Source organism: Peromyscus maniculatus, chromosome 22 (genome assembly GCF_049852395.1).
Source record: "Peromyscus maniculatus bairdii isolate BWxNUB_F1_BW_parent chromosome 22, HU_Pman_BW_mat_3.1, whole genome shotgun sequence".
Taxonomy (NCBI): domain Eukaryota; kingdom Metazoa; phylum Chordata; class Mammalia; order Rodentia; family Cricetidae; genus Peromyscus; species Peromyscus maniculatus.
In genome coordinates this window covers 47,561,847-47,588,770 of record NC_134873.1, presented here as the reverse complement: position 1 = coordinate 47,588,770, position 26,924 = coordinate 47,561,847, and the positions used below count along the sequence as shown (strand labels likewise).

The window sequence follows — 26,924 nt, the reverse complement described above, 5'->3', positions numbered from 1 at the left end:
AACATCAGGGTGAGGTTATGCTTGTGTCTTCCCAGAAATGAACCAAGTCCCAGATGGCTCCTGCTTGGTGCGTCTGACCAGGACAGCATCTCAGAGACCACTGGACAAACGAAGTGTCTGAAGATAGACAATAAAGCCCATCAAGAGGAGATGTGCCAGGAGATAGCTGGGCACTGAGTTCTCCCCCACAATGTTCTCCCCCTTTTATGAACCATCGCTGAATTGCCAAATGGGTAAAGGTGAAACTAGCAAATCATTTCCATTAATAAATAACAAAACCAAGGCCAGTCTCCAGGATGGTCCCTAAACTGGGGCTTTAACTACTTAACTAAACTACCCTGTGATTTCACTGTCACACTAAGTGGGATATGTTTGGAAAACTGCCAATCAAAAGCAGACCAGAAGTCCCGTTCTGAGAATTTCTCATAGGAAAATTGAATGCCTGGTTTTATTAAATATCTATTTGTTAGATATTTAATTCCATTAATCTTCTGTTAGGAGATTTTGTTCTTCTTTTCACTAGGGGGGATGCCTCGCTGGTAACATAATCAGCCTCTGGGATAACAGTCCCTGATCCCAAGTCTATCCACACCTGCAGTTCACCTTTTGTCAAGGCAGGGTACACAAAGAGGATGAAGGAGCCAGTGAGAAGTGGGTGATTGTTTCCCTTGTGACTGGGAAAGACTATTAAAGACCATCGCTGCTCCTGGGTGACCCTGAGTGGCTTCGTTAGCAGGGCGCCAGCATGGCCGACCAGTCCAAGTTCATTGAGTACATTGACGACGCCTTAGAAAAATCGAAAGAAACGGCGCTTTCCCAGTTATTTTTCACCTACCAAGGGATTCCTTACCCGGTTACCATGTGCGCTTCCGAAACTTTCCGAGCTTTGGATGCCTTTGAAGCCAGAGCTGATGACATCGTGCTGGCATCCTACCCGAAGTGTGGTAAAGAGCGTCTTTTCCTACGAATGCATTCTGTATTTATCAGGCAGGGGAGGGCGCAGGGTGAAGGCAGGAAGGAGGAGGCTCATCTCCACATGGAACTCGCTGGAGATCAGCAAGGAGCGGGGACCAAGACAGCAAAGCACGTAGGTTATAAAGTCAACCACTGAAACAGATTGAGAAACAAACAAACAAAAAACAGCATCCTGGAGGAAGGGGTCATGGCGAGTGATGGGCGGTGGGAGGACGGGCAGGGCCGGAATAAGGAAACGTGGATATTTTTGACAGACAACAGAAGCATGCCATTTCTGTCATGCATGTAATGATTTCCATGTGCTGGGCTTCTCTTCAGAATCAATCCTCCGGCTCCTAAGATCAGTTTTATAAGGTCCATCATCAGTGGAGCATACAAGATCAGGAATCTAACTTACTCTCTTTCACATCATCTACTTTTTTTGTTGTTGTTTGGATTTTTGTGGTTTGTTTTAATTTTGAGGTTCAAGATGGCCTAGAACTTAATAATCGCTTCAGATTCTAGCATGCTTGGGTTGCAAGTGTGAGCTAACTCGTCTACTTTTGATTCTTTCAACTCCTGCTTATTAAAGCCCATTTGATTTAACACTTTCCGTTCTCTTATTCAATGCTGGGCTTTCATAAAATCAAGACTATATACTCCTGTAGATGAATTCAGGGTGAAACCTATTATATAAAACTGATATTTCCCTAGCATGCTATTCTTCTTCAAGGAGCGCATTCTATGTTCAAATCACGTCAAGGAGACATCTGAGCCTGATGTGGTGGCAAACATCTGTAATCTGAACAGTCAGGAGGCTGAGGCAGGTGGTTCATGAGTTAGAAGCCAATGTGAGGCACGTTGCAAGACCTCAAAAAGAAAGAAAGGGAGGGAGGGAGGGAGGGAGGGAGGGAGGGAGGGAGGGAGGGAGGGAGGGAGCAAAGAGGATAAAATTTGAATTTTAAAATACATTAAATTTTCCCAGCACTTGGGAGGCAGAGGCAGAAAGATCTATGTGAGTTTGAAGTCAGCCTGGTCTACAGAGTGAGTTCCAAGACAGCCAAAGCTATTACACAGAAAAACTCTGTCTCAAAAAGAAAAACAAAACAAAACAACAAAAAATATTAAATTCCATGTTAATATACATAGATGCTCTTTTCTCCAAAATTATTTCTTTCCACAGTCAGATTTCTTTCAAACTTCAAAAAAGTAAATGTACATATCATGAGATGGTTGAAAATTTGAAATTTCCTCTTCCATGTGCTAAAGTGATACATACATCCTTGTTATTAAGACCCCTTAATGAGGTTCTATCTTCTGTCTTTTCTTACAGGTTCAAACTGGATTCTCCACATTGTCAGCGAATTAGTATTTGCCGTTTCTAAAAAGAAATACACGTGTCCAGAATTTCCAGTTCTTGAATGTGGTGACGCAGAGAAATATCAGGTTAGTAAAAACAGTCTTTCAACTACCAGCGAACGATGACAGCGAGATGTCTTCCATTCTGGAGTCTTCACTTCTGAGTTCAAAAAGTATTAATATAATGCTGACAGTGTTCCTGATTGCCAGTCATTGCTTACTTACCACATCCTCAGTCCTTGTCTGATATTTATATATATATATATATAATTTATTATGTATACAGTGTTTTGCCTGCATGTATTCCTGCAGGCCAGAAGAGGGCACCAGATCTCATTACAGATGGTTGTGAGCCACCATGTGGGTGCTGGGAATTGAACTGTGGACCTTTGGAAGAATAGCCAGGGCTCTTAACCTCTGAGTCATCTCTCCAGCCCCTTGTCTGGTATTATCTCATTTTTTTTTTTTTTTTTACAAAGTAACCTTATTACCGTTTCACGAAAGATGAGCCTGCCAGCCTTGCCCAAGATTGAGGAGATAGTAAGTGGCAGAGACAAAATTTGGATCCAAGCTTTCTGATTCAAACTCCGAAAGAATTTAGCGTACAGCTATCCTTACTAGTAGTAACAATAATTTTACCTTGCGGGGCAAGTAATCCGAGAACACCCAGGAAATGAACTAAAGCCAAAAGATACAGTCATGGGTATGATGCAAGAAGAATCTCGTCTTCGTTAATAAGACATTTTTCAATTCCTTATCTTAATTTTGGCTGCTGTGTATGTGAGCAACGAGGAACAGCCAAGCAGTAGTTAAGACGGTCAAGTCTGAATGAGGGTTCAAAGCCCCAACAGGGCACGCTGTTAGCATTACTCACTTTCCCAGCGGAAATGGCTTGGGACGCCAGTGCTCAGGAAGTTCCGCTTTCTGCCCAGGAGTAAGGGGCAAGAGCGAGGCTCTGCCTTGGGGCCTTGTGCTTAGACAGCAGGAAGAAGATGGACCGTCCTCCCCTGACCCCTAAATAAGCCAGAATGCAGAAAGGAAGGGAGGCTGGCCCCAGGGGACCCACCATTTCAGGAAAACTCCCGGAAGTATTCACTACCAAGCCTCTCCCGGAGCAGACGGAAGAACCCCACTGGATGGGGACTTTCGGGAACACCTTCTAGGAACTGACCACACAGTCCACATGATTGACAGATAGAAACTTAAAAGTTCCGTAGGCAGAAAGAAGGGAGCCCGTTTCCATGGACTGGGAAAGTAGCGGAAAAACGCAGCTTGCGGGACAGTTGCTTGAGGACTTGATGCTGAGCGGGAGGTCCAGGCTGGCATCCCAGGCACCTTGAGAGGCAAAAGAGGGCTCGGGAGCCATATTAAGACCCAGGATCCCACATTGGGGAGGGCTGTCAGTGCTTGAGTATGTCTGATGGAGGCTCAGACAGAACAGGCTAAGGCTTCGGGGCCAGAAGAATGGACATCAAAAGATTTTGCTGAGGGAAGAGACGGGGCACCTAGAGAAAAGCCAGCCGCTGCCACATAGCCTTGCTCCTAATGAGAAGTGATACTAACACGTGCCTAGCCTTCTAACCTGTACTTTTTTTTTTTTTTTTTTTTTTTTGGTTTTTCGAGACAGGGTTTCTCTGTGTAGCTTTGTGCCTTTCCTGGAACTCACTTGGTAGCCCAGGCTGGCCTTGAACTCACGGAGATCCGCCTGGCTCTGCCTCCCGAGTGCTAACCTGTACTTTTAAAACCTATTACATCACAGGCCAGGATCTCTTTTACTTTATTTGCCAATGTTATTACCTACCTCTGGTACAAACAAGCTTGTTTTATTTTTGAAATAGGGTTTGAATTTTTGACTTGTATGTTTTCCCATTACATATGGGATTGTTTCTCTATGAAAATATATTTTAATTGCAAACATATTATCTCAAGTAAAAGTATATAGCAGATACCATTTGTAAGTGGGGAATCCCTTGTGATACTACACAGAGCTTTTTTAAAAAAATATTTATTTACTTATTACGTATACAGTATTCTATCTGCATGCATGCATGCACTCCAGAGGAAGGCATCAGATTGCATTACAGATGGTTGTGAGCCACCACCATGTGTTGCTGGGAATTGAACTCAGGACCTCTGGAAGAACATGCTCTTAACCTCTGAGCCACCTCACCAGCCCCCTGCACAGACCTTTTATTTGTTGTCAAGCTTTTTTGTTAAAGCAGGACCTCACGTAGCCCAAGCTTGCCTTAAATTCTCACTGTAGCCAAGGCTGAGACTAAGCTCCCGGCCACTTGCCTCTGCCCTCCAGGTGCTGGGCTTCCATGTATGTCTCACTATGCCCAGCTGCCAATCAAGATTTTTTTACACGTCAGAACTTGACTCTGAACTTGAGTGTCCTTGGGACCCCCCTGCCTCACCTGGAAGGTGAGGTATTCCTGTTCCTCAGCCCGGTCTTTCTGCTCCCCACACCCCCACCAACATACACACTAGCGTGAATGTAAAGCCACGTGCGTTCCTGAAATGAAAGTTGCACTTTCTTGTTAAAGAAAACCCTAGCTGTGGTGAAAGGATCTAAATGGCTTCTGCAGCCAAGGCATTCTGGAAGAATCTTAACTTCACTTTCAAGTATCCCCTGAAGTGGGGCTGGAGAATTGGCTCAGAGGTTAAAGGCACTTGCTGCTATTTAAGGGGACCTGAGTTTGGTTCCCGGCACTCACATGGTAGTTCACAACCATTCCAGGGCATCTGACACCCTCTTCTGCCTCTGTAGGCACCAGACACGTGAATGCCTGCACATACATACGTGCAGGCAAGACACTCACACACATTAAGTAAACACTTTGTTTTTAATTAATTAATTTTATTTATGTGTATGAGTCCTTTGCGTGCACAGATATACATGCACCATGTACATGCCTTGTGCCTGTGGAAGACAGAAGGGGGCATCAGATCCCCTGGAACTGAAATTATGGATGGCTGTAAGGCACCATGTAGGTGCTGGAAATTGAACCTGTTTCCTCCACAAGAGCAAGAAGCGCTCTAAACACGGAGCCATCTCCCCAGTCCCATAAAATAACATTTGAAAAAATTCAGTCAAGTGAATCGGGCATAGTACCCCAATGTATGAGGCCTCTGCTGCCTAACAATAGCCAAGACCGTGAGCTTTAAATCTTTAAACTCTGCTTTCATCAAGAGAACCGTTAATGTGAGAAGACGGTGGGTTAGCATCCTAATGGTCTGCCCTTCCTCTCAACGGCAGCCTGAAGATAATACGGGGGGGGGGGGAGCTGTCAGTCATTTCAAGGTTAAGTCTCGTCCCCCTGGGCAGGTGCTCGGTCTTGTCTATGAGGTTTATCAATGCTTGTCTCCCCTCGGCAGCACAGGGAGAGCTGGTGAACGTCAGGGCCACCTAGATTGAGAGAGAGAGAGAGAGAGAGAGAGAGAGAGAGAGAGAGAGAGAGAGAGAGCATGTACGCGCGTAGATTCCTTCCTGCAGAATGAAGCATAGTTGCGTTCTTGTAATATAGAGATCACGGACTAGCTCCAGAATCGTCAGAAAATGTTTTAACTCTGTATAACCTTTTGGGTTTTCATATCTTCAGTGTATCAGAAATGCTCATTTTTTAATTCAGATATTTTAGAGGCAAATTTCTATTTCAACTGTAATTTAATTGTGTCTACTTTTTTATTTTAATTTTATTTTTTTTTCATTTTTCTTTCTTTTTTTTTAAGATTTATTTATATGTCATGTATACAGTTTTCTACCTGCACATATCACTGCAGGCCAGCAGAGGGCACCAGATCTCATTATAGATGGTTGTAAGCCACCATGTGATTGCTGGGAATTGAACTCAGAACCTTTGGAAGAGCAGCCAGTGCTCTTAACCTCTGAGCCATCTCTCCAGCCCCTCACTTTTCTTTATTAAGAAATTTTCTACTCACTCTACATACCACCCACAGATCCCACCCCCTCCCTCCTCCAACCCCCCCCATAATTTTTTTTTAAGATTTATTTATATTTATTTTATATGCATTGGTGTTTTGCCTGATATATGTCTGCGAGAATGCCAGATCCTCTGGCACTGGAGACACAGACAGTTGTGAGCTGCCATGTGTGTGCTGGGGATTGAACCTGGGTCCTCTAGAAGAGTAGCCAATGCTCTTAACCTCTGAGTCATCTCTCCAGCCTCCAACTGTGTCTGCTTTTTTTTTTTTTAAATGCAGTATGCCTTTTATTTTAAACAGAAATCAGTGAGAAGGTAAGTTTAAGTTAATTGTGACTCAGTTTACAGACTTCTTCCCTGTAAGACACATACAAATTTCGCTTAGAAGCCCTGGGTGAGCCTGGCGGTGGTGGCACATGCCTTTAATCCCAGCACTCGGGAGGCAGAGGCAGGCAGATCTCTGTGAGTTCGAGGCCAGCCTGGGCTACAGAGTGAGATCCAGGAAAGGTACAAAGATACACAAAGGAACCCTGTCTCAAAAAACCAAAAAAAGAAAAAGAAGAAGGAGAAGAAGAAGAAGAAGAAGAAGAAGAAGAAGAAGAAGAAGAAGAAGAAGAAGAAGAAGAAGAAGAAGAAGAAGAAGCAGCAGCCCTGGGTGAGGTCAGTCTTCATATTACGTGCACTTCAGCTACCTTCCTCATTTGTTTGAATAAATTATTGTGTATCTAGCTCTGAGACAGTGAATTTTGTTTTACTCTTGGCTCTGCCTCTAATCCTTCTAGTAACCATCTCATTCCGTATGAGTCATTGTGTGACCTGGGGCCATGGGGTGCAGGAGGAACAGTCATCTGTTCCTGTATCACTTCATCTGAAAGTGACCATTTACAAAGCATCTGAAACCTCAAAGTCTAACTTTCATCCCTAAAACGAAGGCTTCAATATCTGCCTGAAGATGTTGCTGAGAATGGATGTGAAGTTATTTCCAACACCAAGAAAGGCAGTTTAGTGTGCCTCGGCCATCATCACCACTAGTCACCCCTTGGACTCATGGTTGATTAATTTGTTTGTCTGTTTTTTGTTGTTGTTTTGGTTTGGTTTGGTTTTTTTGAGACAGGGTTTCTCTGTATAGCTTTGGAGCCTGTCCTGGAACTCGCTCTGCAGACCAGGCTGGCCTCGAACTCACAGATATTTGCCTGACTCTGCCTCCAAAGTGCTGGAATTAAAGGCATGTACCGCCGCCGCCGCCACCACCACCCATTAAATTTTTTAAAGACTTGATTTTTGTTCTCTTGTTTGAGTCAATGTCTCCATAACTTTTTTTTTTTTATAGAATTAGCTAAAAATTCCTTCACTACTTAAGAGTATTTGTTTTTTAGACAGGGTCTCCTGTGACATAGAATTCACTACATGCATAGGTTGTTTGAATTCATGTCCCTCCTGCCTCATCCTTCCTAGTGCTGATTATAGGCAGACACAACCACACCCATAAAACTTTGTTGTTTTTAGTCACCAGTAGAAATAGATAACAGAAAAATAACCAATTATTCTATGTTCCTCAAGTGGACAAACATTTCATAAGTCATTTCTCATATATTTAGATAACCCAGGACTTCAGATTCTGTTGGGATATTCAATCCCAACACTTGGGAGGCAGAGGCAGGCCGATCGCTGAGTTCCAGGTCAGCCTGGTCTACAAAGCAGGTTCCCAGATAGCCAGAGTGCCAGTGTCCTACAGCAGGCCACCCAGTGCCTTCCTCCAGCCTCTGAGAGTACATGCACAAGCACATGCATATAAACATGCATATTCCACGTTCACAGACATACATGTGCTTGCATGAGAGGGCACACACACATGCACACACACACACACATACATGAAGAAAAGTTTAAAAATAGATCTAGCTGTTAAAAATGAATTTTTAGGAACTGTGGAAGACTTGGATATTTCTATTATATATAGAAGAAATATAAATAAATAAAACAGCAAACTACAGGTTCTCAATTTTCTTGAACAAAAAGGAAATATATGATTGCTATAAAAGGTAAAAATTAAGTTAAGTGACAAAGATTGAGTATGGAAAGTAAGATCCAATAAAATAGTTTAGGTGAGATTAATGACTTGCTTATGATTCTTCATAAAAAAAAATGTAGGGGAGCAGAAGAGAAAGTAATTATACATGTGCTTGAAGCCACCACTTAGATACCATGCTTCTAGGCAACTGAACACACACACACACACACACACACACACACACACACGCACACACGCACACACGCACACACGCACACACGCACACACGCACACACGCACATGCACGCACACATTCACACACTCTCAGACATACATTCTTTTTTGTTGTTGTTGTTGTTTTTTATCTTTTCTTTTTTTTCCTTTTTTTTTTTTTTTTTTTAGACAGGCGACATCTTGCTTCTGTGTCCTTCTCCCAACAAAACGCCCTCCACCATGGACAGAAAACCCAACCCAGTGTGTTCACACACAACACCCCCTAGAACTGGTGAGGGAATGGGAGTAAGCAAGGAACAATCTGAGTGGGCTTCCCAAAGCTGTGTGGTTCAATCTCTCAACGACACTACACTGAAGCCACGGGGCTGGCTCAACATTCAAGTCACCAAGAGTGCAGACACACATAGTAGCCACAAGCCAACGGGCGAAGTGGATTTCCTGTACCACAGTAAAATACAGAACTCTGCAACTCTGCTGGGTTAAAAAAAACAAAAACAAAACCCAACCTCTTTTGATTCCCTGAAACTTTCTTGATTTAAAAAAACCATGGGTGGGGAGCAGGAACTATCTAGATAGAGAGGCTCTTGGAGGGGACGGTATTAAAGGATGTTCTGAATGCAGACCCCTGTGGCCCATCTAGGTGGACAACGCTTCCAGTGGCAGCGGATGCAGAGGTCTCGACTTGGAAACAGCTGCAGGGTGGTGTTTGACAGCTGTGTTAGCACCTTGGACAGTCTGGGTACTTATACACATTAGATGATGGTGTTCTGTCGACAGTCACCTTCGTAGGAAGGTTCATGAAATAGTACAGTGTGTGAAGAAATTTCCCAAGAGCTCTTTAGACAAACCTTTTGAAAGCACCTTCTTTTTTTTTTTTTTTTTTTTTAAGAAAAAAAAATTCACCTCAAACCCAAGCTTTCAATATTACAGACAAGGTGTTCCCAGGCTTAAGGTCTGGGCTACAAGCTGGCTAAGAGTTCCTTCTTAGATACCAGAGCATCTCGCTGTGCTCTGGCTGCTCCCATTCCCCTGCTCCCACCATCACCTTCTTTTTTCTCCTGATGTACAAAATGGACTGCTTGAAAATAATAGGAGCTTTTTCGTTTGTTTGTTTGAGGATGGACTTAGCAGTTGAATACCCTGAACATGGAATGTGTTGCCAATTCCCTTCCTCAGGCATCTGTCACAGCTCAGCCCCGTCATCTGAGAAGCAGGATGAAAGGCTTGACTTCTTTGGTATAACCTGTCTAGGGTCTTGCATTATGGCTCTTCTGACTTCCCTTGGGGCACTGGCTTTGTCCCACCTCTGCACGGCTGTGAGTGTGGGCACATGGACTGCAGTGCACACTTCAGGGGTAGCACTTGTCTCAGTCCAGCACGATGGGCCTTTGAGAAGACGAGCTTCTAATCTAATGATGCAGTTTTCTGGGCGGCCGTCCTGTTCACTTATCAGGCTGGATCCGAATCTCACCTTACCCACCAGCGAGGGGAACGACAAGCATGCCGTGGAGTTGGCCCAGGGAGCTGAGTCCCTCCTGTCCTGTTTCCGAGTGTGTGTCCGCTTTCTATCCCCAGAATTACTTGAAATACAATGAAGCCTCCAAACTCCATCCTAGTCTTTGAAACTAGCCTGTATCTTTTCAGATCACTCTGGGTAAAAGCTATGGGAAACTCCTGACTGCAGGTCACCAGCTAATGTCTGGTGATTTTCCAGTACTGGATAAATTAAATTTGGAAAGCTGAATGTAAGCCTTCCATGACCTACTACTCTGTGGCTTCAAGATCTTCCATGGGACTTTGTGATAGCAGAGGCTTTACTCTTAGAAACATCAACCTTCCTAGAGGTTTAGATGTCCATGTTCGTGAACACACACTGGGCTCGGAGGCAGAACTGGCACCTCTGACGGTGGGAAGCTGCTCTGACTAGTTCTTGAGGATGCACTTCCTGGCCCTCAGCACCGGCAGGCTGGCAGCAGGGTGCACATCCCCCATGACCTCCTCCAGCCCATCTCTTGAGAGCAGATCCTGGAACCCATGGCCATCGCTGTCTCCAGTCTAGCTCAGCTTGGGGTGGGGATTTGCACCAATCCCATGTCGTCTCTCACAGGTTTTGTTGCTCATTTGCTCATCTACCTGCTGTCTTTTATGGTGAACTTTTGCACACTATGTGGGTGTACACACCCCCAGAGGGCTTTCCTCTGTGGCACAGGCGGCTGCCTCTCCGCGAAATAATTCTTCTTCCCATGGTTAGGTTACTATGCTAACAAGGCACTCTGAGAGACATTTACTCTTGCCTGCTCTAGCCACAGTTCTGTTTCTCTACCACCCACATGTGCTGACAGAGTGTGCATGTGGCTTAAGGAAAAGCTCCAATAGGGGCTCAGTTGTTCAAACTCTCAACATAATGGAAGAACCTAGGGCATAGACTTTAATAGAAAAGAAAAAATATCCGGTCAGTACAGATACTACTTGTGAAAACTTCAAGCGCTATACTAGTGATACTCGAAAACTCATAATATATGTATATATAAAATGTGTGTTATGTGTCTGCAGAGGGTAGGGTTTCCTTCCAGTTGATGAATGCATTAAAATGGGAATATAAAGACTCTATGATAAAGCTACATTGACTGAATTTCATTATTTTGAGAAATGCTCAGAGGACCACCTGATGGGCTCCTTACCTAGAATACAGTTCTTGTCTCTGTTCCGACCTAACCCAGGACACCCTCTTCCCTCTCCATCACATTCTGCAGCCATCTCCCAGAGGCAAGTAACACAGCCACCTGTCTCTGGGAAGCCTGAGGCCCTTCTCTAGTTAGCTGGCTTTCATTTTTGCTCTTCACTAGTGTGGACACAAGAACAGTAAGAGACACGTGGAATGAAGAGTGCTCGGTTTACCAGTGCGGTGAGACGTGGTAGTGGAAGTGCGCATGCTTGTTCTACCGCAGCGTGAAAGAAGGCTGGACCCAAGATAATAGGGGGGAAAAGATACCTACAGACAGAACAAACAGAGGGACTAGGGAACATTCTGCATTAAATATGTAACCTCATTAAATAGTCAACATTCAGATTTACATGGGCAAGGCACCATGAGAGTGACATTGAGAAGGTATGTCTCAATTTGCAAACATCGTGGGAAGTGAAGGACTGTGCCAGCTGACGTGGCCAGTGGTCTTTATGCTGCCAGTTCAGTGCATAATTAGGCAGGGAGTTATGTGCACATGGGCTATGAAAGATGAATCAAACCCCAGCCTGCTAGGCACAATACAGCCATGACTCATGGCTGCCCACTCCACGGTCATGCTATCCAGAAGAGACAAGACTCTCTGCGGGCCAACTAGCCCTCTTTCCTGGGAGTTCAGAGTGCTACCCAGGAACACAAGGCCATCCTCCATATGCAACCTCACAAATATTATTCTCTTTAAAAATGCATAATAAAATACATTCTCCTTTTTCAATCCTCTTTGAGAAGGGTGAATCACATGAAAGGCTGTTAAAAATGTTAAAAGTCTAGAAATTTCCAAGGCCACTAAGGTGCCACCCAAGTAATACTGCACAATCAGTCTTGGCTTTAAGATGACTCTGTGCTGGTGGATAAGGGCTCCCCGGGGATCCTCACTGGCAGGGTACAGAGACATACATTCTTAATACTCTCACATATATTTTCTCCCATACACACAAACACACACATTCTCTTATACACCCCCTCACACACACTCATACACATTCTTATAAACACACAGTCATACACTCTCACACACACATTCTCTCTCACATACTTTCTCATAAACACACTTACAAACATACGGTCATACACATTCACACACCCTCAGAATACTCTCACATTCTCTCGTGCATCATTTTCACATACTTTCTCACACATACACCGTCTTACATGCATGTGCACACAGAGACACACACACACTCACTTTATTGTGTGTATTTTGTAGAGAATGAAACTGTTTCCCTCACCAAGGATTTTGACAACTCACCTCCACTATGACAAACTACCTCAGTCTATCTTCAAGAACAAAGCCAAGGTGAGTGAATTTGAAACACATAAAGAGATTTATTTTCATGTATATGAGTCTTTTGCTTGCATGTATGTATGTATATCATGTGTGTGCTGATTTAAAACTTTCATGTATTCATACAGGCCATCCTTTTATCTCTCTGGGGGTTTGTTTGCTTATTTTGTTTCGACCTTGCTTTTTGGTAGTGTTAGGGATCAAACCCAGAGCCCCCCACGTGCTAAGCAAGAACCCTACCACTGAGCTACATATTCAAGCCCCATAGTTACTGGCTTTTGGTGTGATGAGTTTGCTTACAATGATGGAATTTGAGTATGGGAAACACATGATGTAGTATTTTGTCGTTTCTTTCTTTAGATGTTTTTGCTATGGCTGCATTCAAGTCCAATGCCTTATCATCGGTTTTACAACTGATACATATCAGAATCTCACTGCTTCAAAAGAATATAGCCTCATAAAATGAACAAAAATTTGTCATTGATTTTTTTCTGGTGACATCTGCAACTGGGTTATTTCTGAATTTCCCATATAATAACAATCATTTCGTCTGGTGACAGAATGATTGTTACATTGACTACTCTTATCATTTGCTTAAAAATCCAGCCCCAGGAGTGGCAAGGTAGACCTGCAGCCCCACCACTCAGGAGCCTGGGGCAGGAGGTTGTAAGTCATACTTTGCTCTGATTCATCCATTTTCTGCACTCCTCCGCCTTCATATCACATGCATTCCCTGAGCCTGGCTTATTTTGCTTAACAATGTTTCCAGTAGCACCTATTTTTTCTGCAAATGTCCATGATTTCAGTTCTCTTTACAGCTGAATGAAATTCCTTTGTGTATCTGATCCACGTGCTCTCTATCCATTCGTCTGTTGATGGTCATCTAGGCTGGATTCATTTCTTGGCTATTGTGAACAGTTCCGTAATGCTCTGGTATATCTCTGTGGTATGTTTGTCAGTGGTAAGGGACAGCAACCCTGCTCCATCCTGGCACCTTCAGCAACCTGAGGCTTTCCCTCTCATCTTTTAGGGGTTCCTGACTCTGTCCTAACCAGGATTTGTGACTTGGATGCAGTCAAGTATTTTAGGATTGGTCAGTATGAAGCAAAGTTGAAGATTTTATTAAAGATGCTTTAGAATGGTGGCACACGCCTTTAATCAGAGCACACAGAAAGCAGAGGCAGATTAGAGGACACAGAAGTTCCAGGCCAGGCAACAGTGAAGCCCCGTGTTAAACAAGAACAACAATGTCCAGCGGTGGTGGCGCACGCCTTTAATCCCAGCACCAGGAAGGGCAGAGGCGGGCAGATCTCTGTGAGTTCAAGGCCAGTCTAGTCTACAGAGCGAGTTTCAGGACAGCCGAGGCTGTTACACAGTGAAACCTGTCTCAAAACCAGCCCCCCCCCCGAAAAAAAAAAAAAAACAAAGCAGCAATAACAACAACAAAGAAAACCCCTCAAGAAAGGAAGAAAAAACACACCCAAGAGTAATGAGTGTAAGATTTTGATTCTCAAAGAGCCATAGGCAATAAGATGTTCCCAAGTGCAGCACTGCCTCAAGGGGGAGCCCAAGAATTTTAGAATTAGCTATATAAACCATATATATATATGTGTGTGTGTGTGTGCGTGTGTGTGTGTGTGTGTAGCTAATATACACACATATATACTATATATGGTATATAGTATAGTGTAAATATACTATTTACATCTTAAAAGCTGCTAAGAAACCATTTATTTATTTATTTTCTCCCTTTTGACCGGAGAGATCATAGGGTGGCTCTGATGATGTCTGGGATAGAACTATAATCTGATGCTGCCCTCCCCAGCCCCTCTAATGGTTAGCTGGGCCCTCCCCCCCCCCCCCCCCCGTGTGTTTCCATGAGTCAGTCAGTCCCTTTGCCTGTGAGGACCGGAGCTGCTACCGCTGTCAGCCTGCAGCCATCCAATTTTCACAGAAAACCAGACACCCACCCCTCCTGCCACCCACCCGGAAAAAAATCCCTGGAAACGGTTCAAAAGCCCTTGAGGCGCGGTGTGGCCCCCTGCTGGTTGGGGCTTCCGATCTATTTAGTCACGAAATTCCTCAGCGGAATTTCCCCCTTTTCTAGAAAGTCACCTTTTCCAGCTTCTGCAGGGAGGACCTTGAACCCAATCCAACCAACCCCTGCCTCCGAAGGGGGACCGTGGAGGGGGGGGACCCTAAGATGACTGTGGCTTATAATAAGTTTTGGTTTTGCCCAATCACTGGGCAAGCTTTAGTGAAACGTTTCACTATTAGGATAAGAATTCGTACTGTATCAAGCTGATGAAAGAAAACGCTGGCCATACTTTCAGGAGGGGAGTCTAGAAAGATTGTAGCAGTGGTATATTTTGATTGGGCATGTTAATTAAGTGAAACAAAGGGGATTTTTGATTGCTGGACTTTATTACTCCTATAGCTGGGTCTTAAGTAGGCAGCCACAGGAGGAGGAAGTGACCAAATAAGGTAATGGACCATCCCGGCTAGCTTTAGGAATGTAACTTAAAGGTTTAGGGAGGAAACGGGGGTGGTGGGTCGGGAATGGGGTGGGGTTCGGGATGCCAGAGCCACAGGCTCGAGTGGGCTAGTGTCCCTGCGTGCTGTGTGGTCTTAGAATGCCCAGCCACAAGCTCAGTTGTGTCTTAGAAATGAAACAGAAAGCGTCTGAAGTCTTGAATACACACACGGAGCAGCCGCGCACTCTCCCACAATCCCTCTTGGGATTCAGTTTGCTCTTTCCACACTTTTCATCCTTTTCCACACTTTTCACACTTTTCATCCAAAGGCTGCTACTGTCCTTGGAGAAGAGAGATGTGGGGCTGAGAGGACCCACTCCGTCCGCATTCCCACAGACACACCCCCGCCTCTGCACCTCGTGTTCAGGAGCCTGAAGATCGTTTACGATGATTTGGGGTTTTATCTTTCACTCTCCGAGAGTCTGATAGTCCAATTGGTCTGCTGTGCCTCTTAGGATCTTCTACACCTGCCTTTTTATGGTCTAAACTCGTTATTAGCAAAGGTCCTCTGAAGTGTCACGCTTCGGTTCTCTTCGCCTTTCCCCGGACTTCCGCAGCTGTGATTTACCACCATCCCTCTTGCTCTCGGGTTGACACAATGATGGCACTGCTCACCCTTTCACTTTTCCAAAGTGCAAAATACAAAGCTGCATGAATTAACTTCGTTTTTGCTCCCCAGATATTGGTGATATTTCGAAACCCTAAGGATACGGCGGTGTCTTTTTTCCGTTTTCATAACGATGTCCCTGATATTCCAAGCTATGCCTCTTGGGATGAATTCTTCAGACAGTTCATGAAGGGACAAGGTATGGCTGTTAATAAAAGAAATCTTCCTTCGACAGGGGAACGCACAAATATGAAAATGTAAATGTAAAGAAGGCTTAGGAAGATTTGGAACCAAAAGATGGCATTTAAATGAGGTGTTACAGCAGGACCACCACCAGTTCCATGCATCAAGTAATTGCAATGCACCTTGGGTTTCAAAGACACTCTAGACCACTGGTTCTCAGCTTCCTAATGCAGCGACCCCTCAATACAGTTCCTCATGTTGTGGGGACCCCCAACCATAAAATTATTTTCATTGCTACTTCATAACTGTAATTTTGCTACTGTTATGAATCCTAATGTATATATCTGATATTTCCGAATGGTCTTAGGTAAGCCCTGTGAAAGGATCTTCCGACTTCCAAATGGGCCACGACCCACAGGTTGAGAAACACTGCTCTGGAGAGTTCAATTACTGACCGTGGACACTGAGTGGTCATGGAAGAGAAAGAAGAGAGATGTTTTTTAAGAGTCATGTAGAAAAGTATTTCTAGTCAGTTCCCTTAAGTCACTGTATCACACAGTGTCAAAAAACCAACGAAGGTTAAAAAGAAAAACCCATAAAGTTGTATAACTACACCTAAGACATTTTTGTTAGACTGTGTAAGCATCTCTATCAGTAACTATTTTAAATTATTTATGTATTCTTGTCCTTTGATAATTTAATATATGTTTATGATAAATTTTAGCCTTTTCTCCCCCCATTACTCTGTCATATCCCCCTGCTTTTCCCATTGGAACCTTTCTTTCCCCAACAATTGCCCTTCCTATTCCCTGTCTTTCTATTTATGTGTGACTCACTGGTTTAAACAGGGTGGCTGTATTAGTTTCTTTTCTGTTGCTGTGATAAAACACCATGGCCAGGACAGTTTATGGAAGAAGGAGTTTAAATCAGGTGGTGGTGGTGGTGCATGCCTTTAATCTCAGCACTCTGGAGGCAGATGGATCTCTGGGAGTTCGAGGCCAGTCTGGTCTACAGAGTGAGTTCCAGGACAGCTGGGGCTACACAAAGAAACCCTGTCTCAAAAAACAAACAAACAAATAAATAAAGGAGTTTATTTGGGCTTACAGTTCTGGAAGAGTTCGTGACAACAAAGCAGCAGCATGGTGGCTGGAGCTGAGAGCTCACGTCTCACATCTTTTTTTTTTTTTTGGAAGCTGAGGATCGAACCCAGGGCCTTGCTTCTACCACTGAGCTAAATCCCCAACCCCGAGAGCTCACACCTTAAACGTCAAGTGCAAGTAGAGAAAGAGAACAGGAAATGGCCTGTGGCTTTGAAACCTCAAGGCCCGCCCCTAGTGACACACTTCCTCAGCAAAAGGCCACACCTCCTAAATCTACCCAAACAGTGCCACTGACCTGGGACCAAGTATCCAAATATCTGAGCCTATGGAGAACATTTCATTCAAACCACCAGTTACTTACCTGAGCATAGGTGGGTGGTTATATACTGGAGCGTGGGTGGTTATATACTGGAGCATGGGTGGTTATGTACTGGAGCATGGGTGGTTATGTACTGGAGCGTGGGTGGTTATACCACAGAAGAAAGTGACTCTTCACCCCCCCACCCACCATTAACTGTTAAATCCCTTACTGAGTTTTGGGGTCTTGTGAGCCCTTCCTCCTTTCATGACAAAATAATAACTATTAATGTCTAACTGCTACTGCTTTTTCAGATACTAAACTAGGGGTTGTAATTGGCATGCTTTCCTTTAAGACTCAGACCAACCGGAGTAAGGCCCTACTGTATGGCTAAGAACACTAACAAACTGTTCTGTCTATTGCCAACTGCTCCCCTTGTTTAAGTATCGGTGAGTTTAAATCTATGAGGACAATGGCCAGAGGCCTTCAAGTACCCATTTTTAATAGTGGTTAAATGACCCTAGAGGGGACGATATTGTCTCTTTTCTCTGAGAACAAGTTGTGTAACCATTTCCTCTGAGATTAAAATAATAGATCTGAGAGTCCCTCTCAGAGGGAGTAAAGCTGAGCTGCAAAGACCCCGAGACCTTACCAGCTGCCTAGAGGAAGCAGAAGCCAGCGGAACTGCCCGCCAGAGGTTTACACCACAGTCACTGGGAAAGGACACTCTCCAACCTGTTGAGCTGCCTGCAGCCTGTGCAGTGAGCTCCAGGTTCCCAGCTTTCGTGAACTGTCACCCATGCTGGGGTGGGCCTGGGTGACGCAGCTGTCTTTGAGTTATTTCTGCTCCTGTAAGTAACCTCTCACCCATACTTCTGTAAGTGACCCCAATAAAACTCATTGGTTCACCAAGTTGGACTTTGGTGGTATCCGTACTTTGGTCTGTCGTGGGCTCCCTATCTGGGATGAGGAGACATATGTGTTGTATCTCTCCAGGAAAAGTTTTGTTACACAAAACCACTTCCCTAAATCTATTTTTTTTAATTGTTGTATTTAAGGTGGACACTATGTTTTGCTACCTAGAGGCATAGTGAAATGATTACTAAAGTCAAACATACCTATCATGTCACCCAGCTGCTTCTCTGTGTGTAGAGAAAGAATCACATACATTTGCTGTTCCCTTAGCAAACAGTGTTTCATTATATAATCCAGTATTCATAACTACAGTCCTTATGCTGCACTAGATCTAGGAGTCTTGTGATCTAGTGGGTCCCTGGGAAGAAGAAACAGCGCACTTAAGAATGTCTTAGCCGGGGCTGGAGAGATGATTCAGAGGTTAAGAGCACCAACTGCTCTCCAGAGGTCCTGAGTTCAATTCCCAGCAACCACATGGTGGCTCACAACCATCTGTAATGAGATCTGGTGCCCTCTTCTGTATATATAATAAATAAATCTTAAAAAAAAAAATGTCTTAGCCTTTCCAGCTGCAGGGGGACTCAACCTCTGGTTGACTGAAACACCCTCCATTAGCCAAGGGAGTTTTTATTGTTCTCCAATTTACACTTTTAGCAAGTTGATTTCATATCCCCAAAACATCGTGAGGAAGCTTCCAAAGGGACAATGCAAATCCTCGATTAAGGAATATCACCGTGTGCCGGATTTTTCCCAACCAAGTCTTGCATAGGCTTTGTACCCTTGGGAAAGTCTCAGGCAAGATTCACACAGAGGACCTAAGAGAAACAAAGGTAACCGAGAAACGAAAAGTGGGTTAAGGCTGGGTGCTCGCACTCTGGAGTCAGACCAGGTGTAGCTCGGTGGGAATGCTCCCATCAACATACTGTACTGGCTCCCTAGAAAAGATAAGTATCGGATTGAGTCATAACAGCAAGGGAAACTCACTAGGAGATGCTCGTGAAGCACCACAAAGCATGCCTCTGTTTATCTAGAAACACTTCATGGAGACTGTGTGGAGTCCGATGCGGTAAATCCACCATACTGCTCCATGTGTACATCATATGAGGCAACATTCAGTGACGATGTTTGTTGTTCATGGGACAATATCAAGAATCTTCTCCACTGCATCCATTCTTTCTGCCTGCTTAGTCGACTGGCAATAGATGTGGCAGAGATAACTTGGACAGGATTTATTCTTTGCAGAACTCCTCATCTTCTAGAGGCAGCTCAGCGTACTGTGGATGCAATGTGATGGACTGTCCCAGCTCCCTTCCACTGCAACTTCTGGCAATGATGGACTGGAATCTTGAACTGCAAACTGAAGTAAACTTTGTTGTTGCTGTTGTTTGCATAAGTTGCTTTGGTTGGAGTATTTTATCACAGCAACAGAAAAAAAATCTCAGGCACATGCACTGTTTCTGAATTATCTTGTTCCCCCATTCTCATGAATGTCTTATAGCTCTGACCAGATCATTTTCACAGTTGTATTATTAACAGAAAAGTTCAAGAAAGGAAGATATGGATGGAAATGGACGGTGAGACAGGTGTATGCCACCAGATTTGTAATAGGCCCAATCTCTCTCACATACACCCATATGTGTGTATCTGTTTTCCTCGGTGATGTAGTTACTTACAAATTTTTTTTCTCCGGTGTTTTTTAGTTTCTTGGGGAAGCTATTTTGATTTTGCAATTAATTGGAACAAGTATATTGATAATGAAAATGTTAAGTTCATATTATATGAAGACCTGAAAGAGGTAAGATTGTGGTCATCGATATTCAAGGGCAATAGTTATTAGTGACTACAACACAGAGCACATGCTTAGAATGTCTGATTGTGTGAACAGATAGATTATTCAATTTTTAAAAATTCTGGATACGTAATACAAAACTAGAAAAAGCCTGCTGTACATAAAGGCTTAGTTTGTTTGATTAGCAAATAAAATAATGATTGAAGCTTAAGAACTGCCTTTTTTTTCCATTTGTGATGGACAGTTCATGTTAGTAGGTCTCAATTAATTTAACCGAACATGTATTTGATTGTGAGCGGAAGTAGGGAGACCTACTTCCCTCATTCAGGCTGGAGGAGAAGTTTGCTCAGCCCAGGAAGGGGTAAAAGGATCAGGACCTCAAAGCCAGTCTGTGTTACATAATACCCTTTCTCAAAAACTAAATGAGGAAAGAAAGAAAGAAAGAAAGAAAGAAAGAAAGAAAGAAAGAAAGAAAGGAAGGAAGGAAGGAAGGAAGGAAGGAAGGAAGGAAGGAAGAAGGAAGGAAGGAAGGAAGGAAGGAAGGAAGGAAGGAAGGAAAGGAAGGAAGGAAGGAAGGAAGGAAGGAAGGAAGGAAGGAAGGGAGAGAGAGAGAGAAAGGAAGAAAGAAAGAAAGAAAGAAAGAAAGAAAGAAAGAAAGGAAGGAAGGAAGGAAGGAAGGAAGGAAGGAAGGAAGGAAGAAAGAAAGAAAGAAAGAAAGAAAGAAAGAAAGAAAGAAAGAAAGAAAGAAAGGAAGGAAGGAAGGAAGGAAGGAAGGAAGGAAGGGAGAGAGAGAGAGAAAGGAAGAAAGAAAGAAAGAAAGAAAGAAAGAAAGAAAGAAAGAAAGAAAGAAAGAAAGGAAGGAAGGAAGGAAGGAAGGAAGGAAGGAAGGAAGGAAGGGAGAGAGAGAGAGAAAGGAAGAAAGAAAGAAAGAAAGAAAGAGAGAGAGAGGGAGGGAGGGAGGGAGGGAGGGAGGGAGGGAGGAAGAAAGGAAGAAAGAAAGAAAGAAAGAAGGAAGGAAAGAAAGAAAGAAGGAAAGAAAGAAAGAAGGAAAGAAAAAAAGAAACGCTGATTTAAGAAAAGTGTTGCCTCCACAAATCCCACTGAAAGGTGTTTATCTTTCAATTTTTTTTTTTCTTTCAGAATCTGGTTGTTGGGATAAAAGAGATCTCTGAATTCCTTGGCTTCTCTTTAGCTGACGAACAAATCCGAGCGATCTCAGCCCAGAGCACCTTCCAAGCCATGCGAGAAAATTCTCAGGAGAGCCATGGCGCTATTGGCCCCTTCCTGTTCCGCAAAGGTAAAGCGGCCTTCATGTGTGGGATGCTGGGTCCGCCTCACAGTGACTTTGCACTTAGCAGGAAAGTCAAACCACTGTGTATGAAACGCCACAGGGTTTTAGCCTTTTTTTTTTCCCCTTTAATATGAATTCAGGGGAGCCTGGAGCTGTAATTGGCAGCTGCGCACTGTCCTTTATGTGACAAGCGCCCAGTGACCGCAGAAGAGCAGCCGGAGCTCCAATATTCTAGTCCCGGGTAGGAAGAGGGAAACAGCAAAGGAAGGAATCCTGCACATTAGCTCACCTGGCCCTTCTAGAGCTTTCCCGCAAGCCCCATTCAGTGGCTGCCCGCATCCGTTCGTCGTCTCTCCTTATAGCAGGACTTGGAAATGTAGTTTTCTTATCCAAGCTAGGTGCATTGTTACTTCAAATCAGAATTTTGTCAATACAGAACAAAGAGAAAAACCGTCCTTAGGTAGGTAATCAGGTACTTCACAGAAGATTTTACTTAATTTCATTGAAGTATTCTAACTTCTTATCAAATTTTATAATTCGGTAGGTTAGGGCTCTCCACTTTCATTTTGTTGCATATTTAATGAAAATATAACAATGTTTAAAATATTTATTACTCTGTGTGTGTGTGTGTGTGTGTGTGTGTGTGTGTGTGTGTGTGTGATGAAATGTATGAGGCAGTTAAAGGACAAATTATGAAGTCAGTTCCCTCTTCCACCATGTGGGACCTGGGGTGGGACCTGGGGCTAGAACTCAGGCTCTTAGGCTTGCGGCTAGCACCTGTATCCACCAAGTCATCTCATCAGCCCTGTAACAAAATTTCAAGGCAGTATACGGAACAGCGAGGATGACCACAGCTAACATGGGAACTGATTGTGTCCTGACTGGAATACTGTGTTGGGGTTAACGTTTCTAACAAAAGGACACAACAGATTTAATTTTGCAATGTGTGGGGGGGGGGGGAAACAGCTGAAGCCCCAGGATCTTGCATTTTCATTGTCGCAGTTCAGGGTTTGAGCTGAGTCTATTTTCTCCTGCTAATTTTTCTACTCACCTGTTTAAAATATCCAGCATGAATGGAAGGTGGAATAGGAACCTGGTTGTAGCTAGATTCCTGCAAAACCCTGATTCTTATGCCTGATCTCATTAGCTTTAAGGAGGAGAGACTAGAACCTCTCTACACATTGTTCATCAAGTGTTATTCAGAATAGAAAACTACAATAATGTAAATCTGATGTTCCTTGTAGAAAGTCCAGAAGGCAGGAAAATATGGAAAGATAACACAAGTCATTTATAGATGTCATCAAAAATTTAAATTTCAAGGGGTTGGGAATTTAGCTCAGTGGTAGAGCGCTTGCCTAGCAAGTGCAAGGCCCTGGGTTCGGTCCTCAACTCCAGAAAAAAAAAAAAAATTTCTCTCACCTAAGTCAGATTTTACTTTTTGATGTGTTTCCTCCTAGCCGTTTTCTGTTTGGTATAACTGATGACATTTGGGAACAGTTTTAAGTCTTATTTCATTTCCTTAATTCATCGTAACTATTTTCTCTCCCTGGTCAGCCCGTTTTGTCAGCCCGGGTTTCGATGGTTGTGCAACAGAGCTGGCAGTTTCAACTAAAGAACATTCAAAAATCCCACAGAAAGAAATAATTTATTTTTTCATGCATTTATTTATCCTCTGTGTGTATGTATGTACGTGTGTGTATGTACATTTGTGTGTGTGTGTGTGTGTGTGTGTGTGTGGTATATCATATCACATGTGCATATCAAGGTGTACATGAGGAGGTCATTAAGGGTGCATCGTGTTGGAGTGGGTGTGGCCTTGTTGGAGTGGGTGTGGCCTTGTTGGGGTGGGTGTGGCCTTGCTGGAGTGGGTGTGGTCTTGTTGGAGTGGGTGTGGTCTTGTTGGAGTGGGTGTGGTCTTGTTGGAGGGAGTGTGTCACTGGTGGCGGGCTTTCAGGTTTCAGAAGCCCACGCCAGGCTCTCTCTTCCTGCTGCCTGCAGATCCAGATGTAGAACTCTCAGCTACCATGTCTGCCTGCATGCCGCCATGCTTCCTGCCACGCTGATAACATGGAACTGTAAGCCAGTCCCAATTAAATGCTTTATTTTATAAGAGTTGCCATGATTATGATGTCTCTTCACAGCAATTGAATACACTGACTAAAACAATAGAATTGAAAAAAGAAATAACATGATTTTTTTTTGTAAGATCAACACTACCCAGAGATCAAGCGATATGGCACATTAACGTGCTGAACCATCTCACCAGCCAATGAAATCATTTACTATATGTCAAGAAAACATTTAAAATTTTATTGAGGCAAAGTTTTACCATGTAGCCCAGGCTGACCTGGAACTTGCTATGTGGCCCAGGATTAACTCAAAAGTATGATCTTCCTGCCTCGACCTCCTGAGTGCTGGGATTACAACTAGCCAAAGTAGTAAATTTCTAAAAAGTGTTCAATGTCTGACATTTTAACAAAAACCTGAGGTAAAATGTTAACTTTTAAAAGTGTGTTTGTTATGTTAGTTTTTTTTTCCTTTGGGACAGGGTTTCTCTGTGTTGTTTTGGTGCCTGTCCTGGATCTCGCTCTGTAGCCCAGGCTGGCCTTGAACTCACAGAGATCCACCTGGCTCTGCCTCCAGAGTGCTGGGACTAAAGGCATGCGCCGCCACTGCCCGGCAGCTCTTTTTTTTTTTTTTTTTTTTTTTTTTTTAAATATTATTGTTTTAGTCAGTGTGTTCAATTGCTGTGAAGAGATATCATGACCATGGCAAGTCATAAAATAAAGCATTTAATTGGGACTTGCTTACAGTTCCAGAGGTTTAGTCTATTATTAGCATGGCAGGAAGCATGGCGGCATGCAGGCAGACATGGTAGCTGAGAGTTCTACATCTGGATCTGCAGGCTGCAGCAGGTAGAGAGAGCCACTGGGCTTCTGAAACCTGAAAGCCCACAACTACAACTAGTGACACACTACTTCTAACAAGACCACACCCACCCCAACAAGGCCACACCCACTCCAACAAGGCCACACCCACCCCAACAAGACCACACCCACTCCAACAAGGCCACACCCACTCCAACAAGGCCACACCTCCTATCCTTTCAAATGGTGCCACTCCCTAAGCAGTCACATATATAAACCTATGGGGGCTATTCTTATTCAAATCACCACAACTATGTTGTTTTAGCCTTTCAAAGTGAAGCACTGTAGTTAAAAAAAAAAAAAAGGCAGAATTGGGTAGAATACAGGATAAAATTAAAAAATTATCCTAACAGATATCTGAGTCTTTCGTGTTCTCTGTGTTGTAGGTGAAGTTGGTGACTGGAAAAATTTGTTTAATGAAACTCAGAACCAGGAAATGGATGAAAGATTCAAAGAGTGTTTAGCAGGCACGTTCCTCGGAGCCAAGCTGAAGTATGAATCACACTGCCTGGCTTGATTCTCTGGTCAGGTCGGCTGGCCTACACACTTTCTTTTCCCTAATAATAACTGGGTTTATATAATTAGATAATAATTCATATAATTATATAATAATTCAATCAAATAGTCACATAACGGCAATCAGGTAACATGTAATTCTGAAAAGTGCAGATGGTAACAGCTGTCATGTTTGAGCTCAAATTAAAGTTTTCCTCTTCGTGAAGAATTGGAACATTGTTGTCAATGTGTTATCCTAGAGTTGAACTCACACAAAATGGGCTTCCAAATGCTCTACAGTTTCTTAAGCTTTTCTCATTAGGACACTTCTCCCCAAGGATCAAATATTTGTATTAGTTATCTCAGACGTTCTGGTGGGTGATATTCAATTCTGACTCCGCAGTGATGTAAGGTTAACACGGTGTAAGGTTAGCAAACTCGAAATTGACTAAAGGTAAATGCATCTTCATCTGCTGTGGGCATTCCATGCCTATAGGTTTCTGGAAGTGCTTCCCCCAAGGGTCTTTATAGTTCTACTTAATACACTCTTTAAGTCAAAGCTAAGTTTATGTTTTTGTACCATACAGACTTTTCTGCTGCGGGGCCATAAATAGTCATGTGCAACTAACAGGAAAATGTAGAGAATATTCTAGAAAGATTATCCTATCTGGCACTTCTCAATCATCCTAGCACTTGGGAGGTAGAGGCAGGAGGCTCACTACAAGTGTGTAGTTGGTCTAGTCCAGACAAGTTCTAGGCAGCCGGTCAGACCCTGACTCAACCCGTCAGACAAAGCCAACAGAAAACAGACTGCTGGGATACAGTGAGCCAGAGACTCTTCCTGGACGTCACCCAGGGGTGGGAAGAGTTTGCATCCCCCCAACCCCCAGAGTAGGGTGTGGGCTCGATCCCTCAGAATGGTCAGATCTCAATTAGCTCTAATAAACTAGCCTAGATCTACCATAACAAAGATCCAAAGCAAGCCTTAGGGATCAAAATGAAGGAAAGTAATGTACTCTTTGCCAGTTGAGAAAAACAGAAACAGAGCAAAATTGCCAGTCAGGCATGATGCTGCTCCCCTATGATCCCAGGGAAAACAAAGTAAGACCAAAAAACCTCAATGTTTCCAAAATGAAATGATCAAAATAAAGCCCTCAGCACCATGTCTGCCATCCAATCAGGATTTTCCAAGTATATGAAGAAGAAGATGTATAACCAAGAATGAGAGCAATCAATAGAAACAAACAAATAAATAAATAATTGTGCTGGGGAAATTAGCAAACACCTTTTAAAGAGATAGTACACATCTTATAGATGTGCTCAAAAAGCTGGGCATGGTGGCACACTCCTATAACCAAGCACTTGGCAGGCTGAGGCAGGAGAATTGTGAATTAAAGGCCAGTCTAGACTATATAACAAGATCCTGCCTCAAAAAGCCAACTTATATACAGGAGGTTTCAGCTGTCTCCAAATGTTAATTCAACAGCTAAATGTATGTGCTATATATAGTCGAACGCATAAGTACTTAAAGATACAGAGTAAGATAAACTTGATAAGAGGGGGGAAAGATGATTAAAAATGACTCAAATGGACACTTTAGAGGTAAAAGCCACAATACGAAAGAGAGAGTGGGAAGAATTCGTAGACAACATGAGCAGGGACTTAGTGACCTATGGGGCGTTAAAGGAAATACAAATGCAACTGGAATTCAAAAGGAAATGAAGAAAGAAAGGGAAAAAAAAGGAAGGAGGAGGGAGAAAGGAAGGAAGAGAAGAGGGAAGGAAGGGGCTATGTAAAAACAGATAAAGAAACATTATGGCTGAAATTTTTCAATTCAAATTATTAGAAATTCACAAATCCAAAAGGTTTAACCAACAACATAAAAAAAATAGGTGGTACCAAAACACAAAGTGGTAGGAAAGAAATGTGAATTGAGTGTCTATTTCAAAAAACTAATGAGAGAAAAAGTTTCACCCTAAAGAGACAAAAAGCATTCGTCCATGAAAAATTTATTTGGGGCCGGGCGGTGGTGGCGCACACCTTTAATCCCAGCACTCGGGAGGCAGAGCCAGGTGGATCTCTGTGAGTTCGAGGCCAGCCTGGTCTACCAAGTGAGTTCCAGGAAAGGCACAAAGCTACACAAAGAAACCCTGTCTCGAACAACCAAAAAAAGAAAAAGAAAAAAAGAAAAATTTATTTGGGGCTCACTGAGGCTCTGTGATCAACGGGCACATTGCCTGCCCAGGGACCAGGTC

General features: G+C 43.4%; 1 protein-coding gene across 1 annotated transcript; it reads left to right on the top strand.

The window, feature by feature from the left end:
• The first annotated feature begins 745 nt into the window (after nt 1-745).
• Sult6b1 (sulfotransferase family 6B member 1) lies at nt 746-24,892 on the top strand. Its single transcript, XM_006988335.3, has 7 exons — nt 746-944; nt 2,288-2,400; nt 12,453-12,542; nt 15,744-15,870; nt 19,868-19,962; nt 21,097-21,253; nt 24,561-24,892. The coding sequence occupies exons 1-7, from the start codon at nt 746-748 to the stop codon at nt 24,689-24,691; spliced, it is 912 nt and encodes a 303-aa protein (XP_006988397.1). The 3' UTR covers nt 24,692-24,892.
• Nucleotides 24,893-26,924: the final 2,032 nt, after the last annotated feature.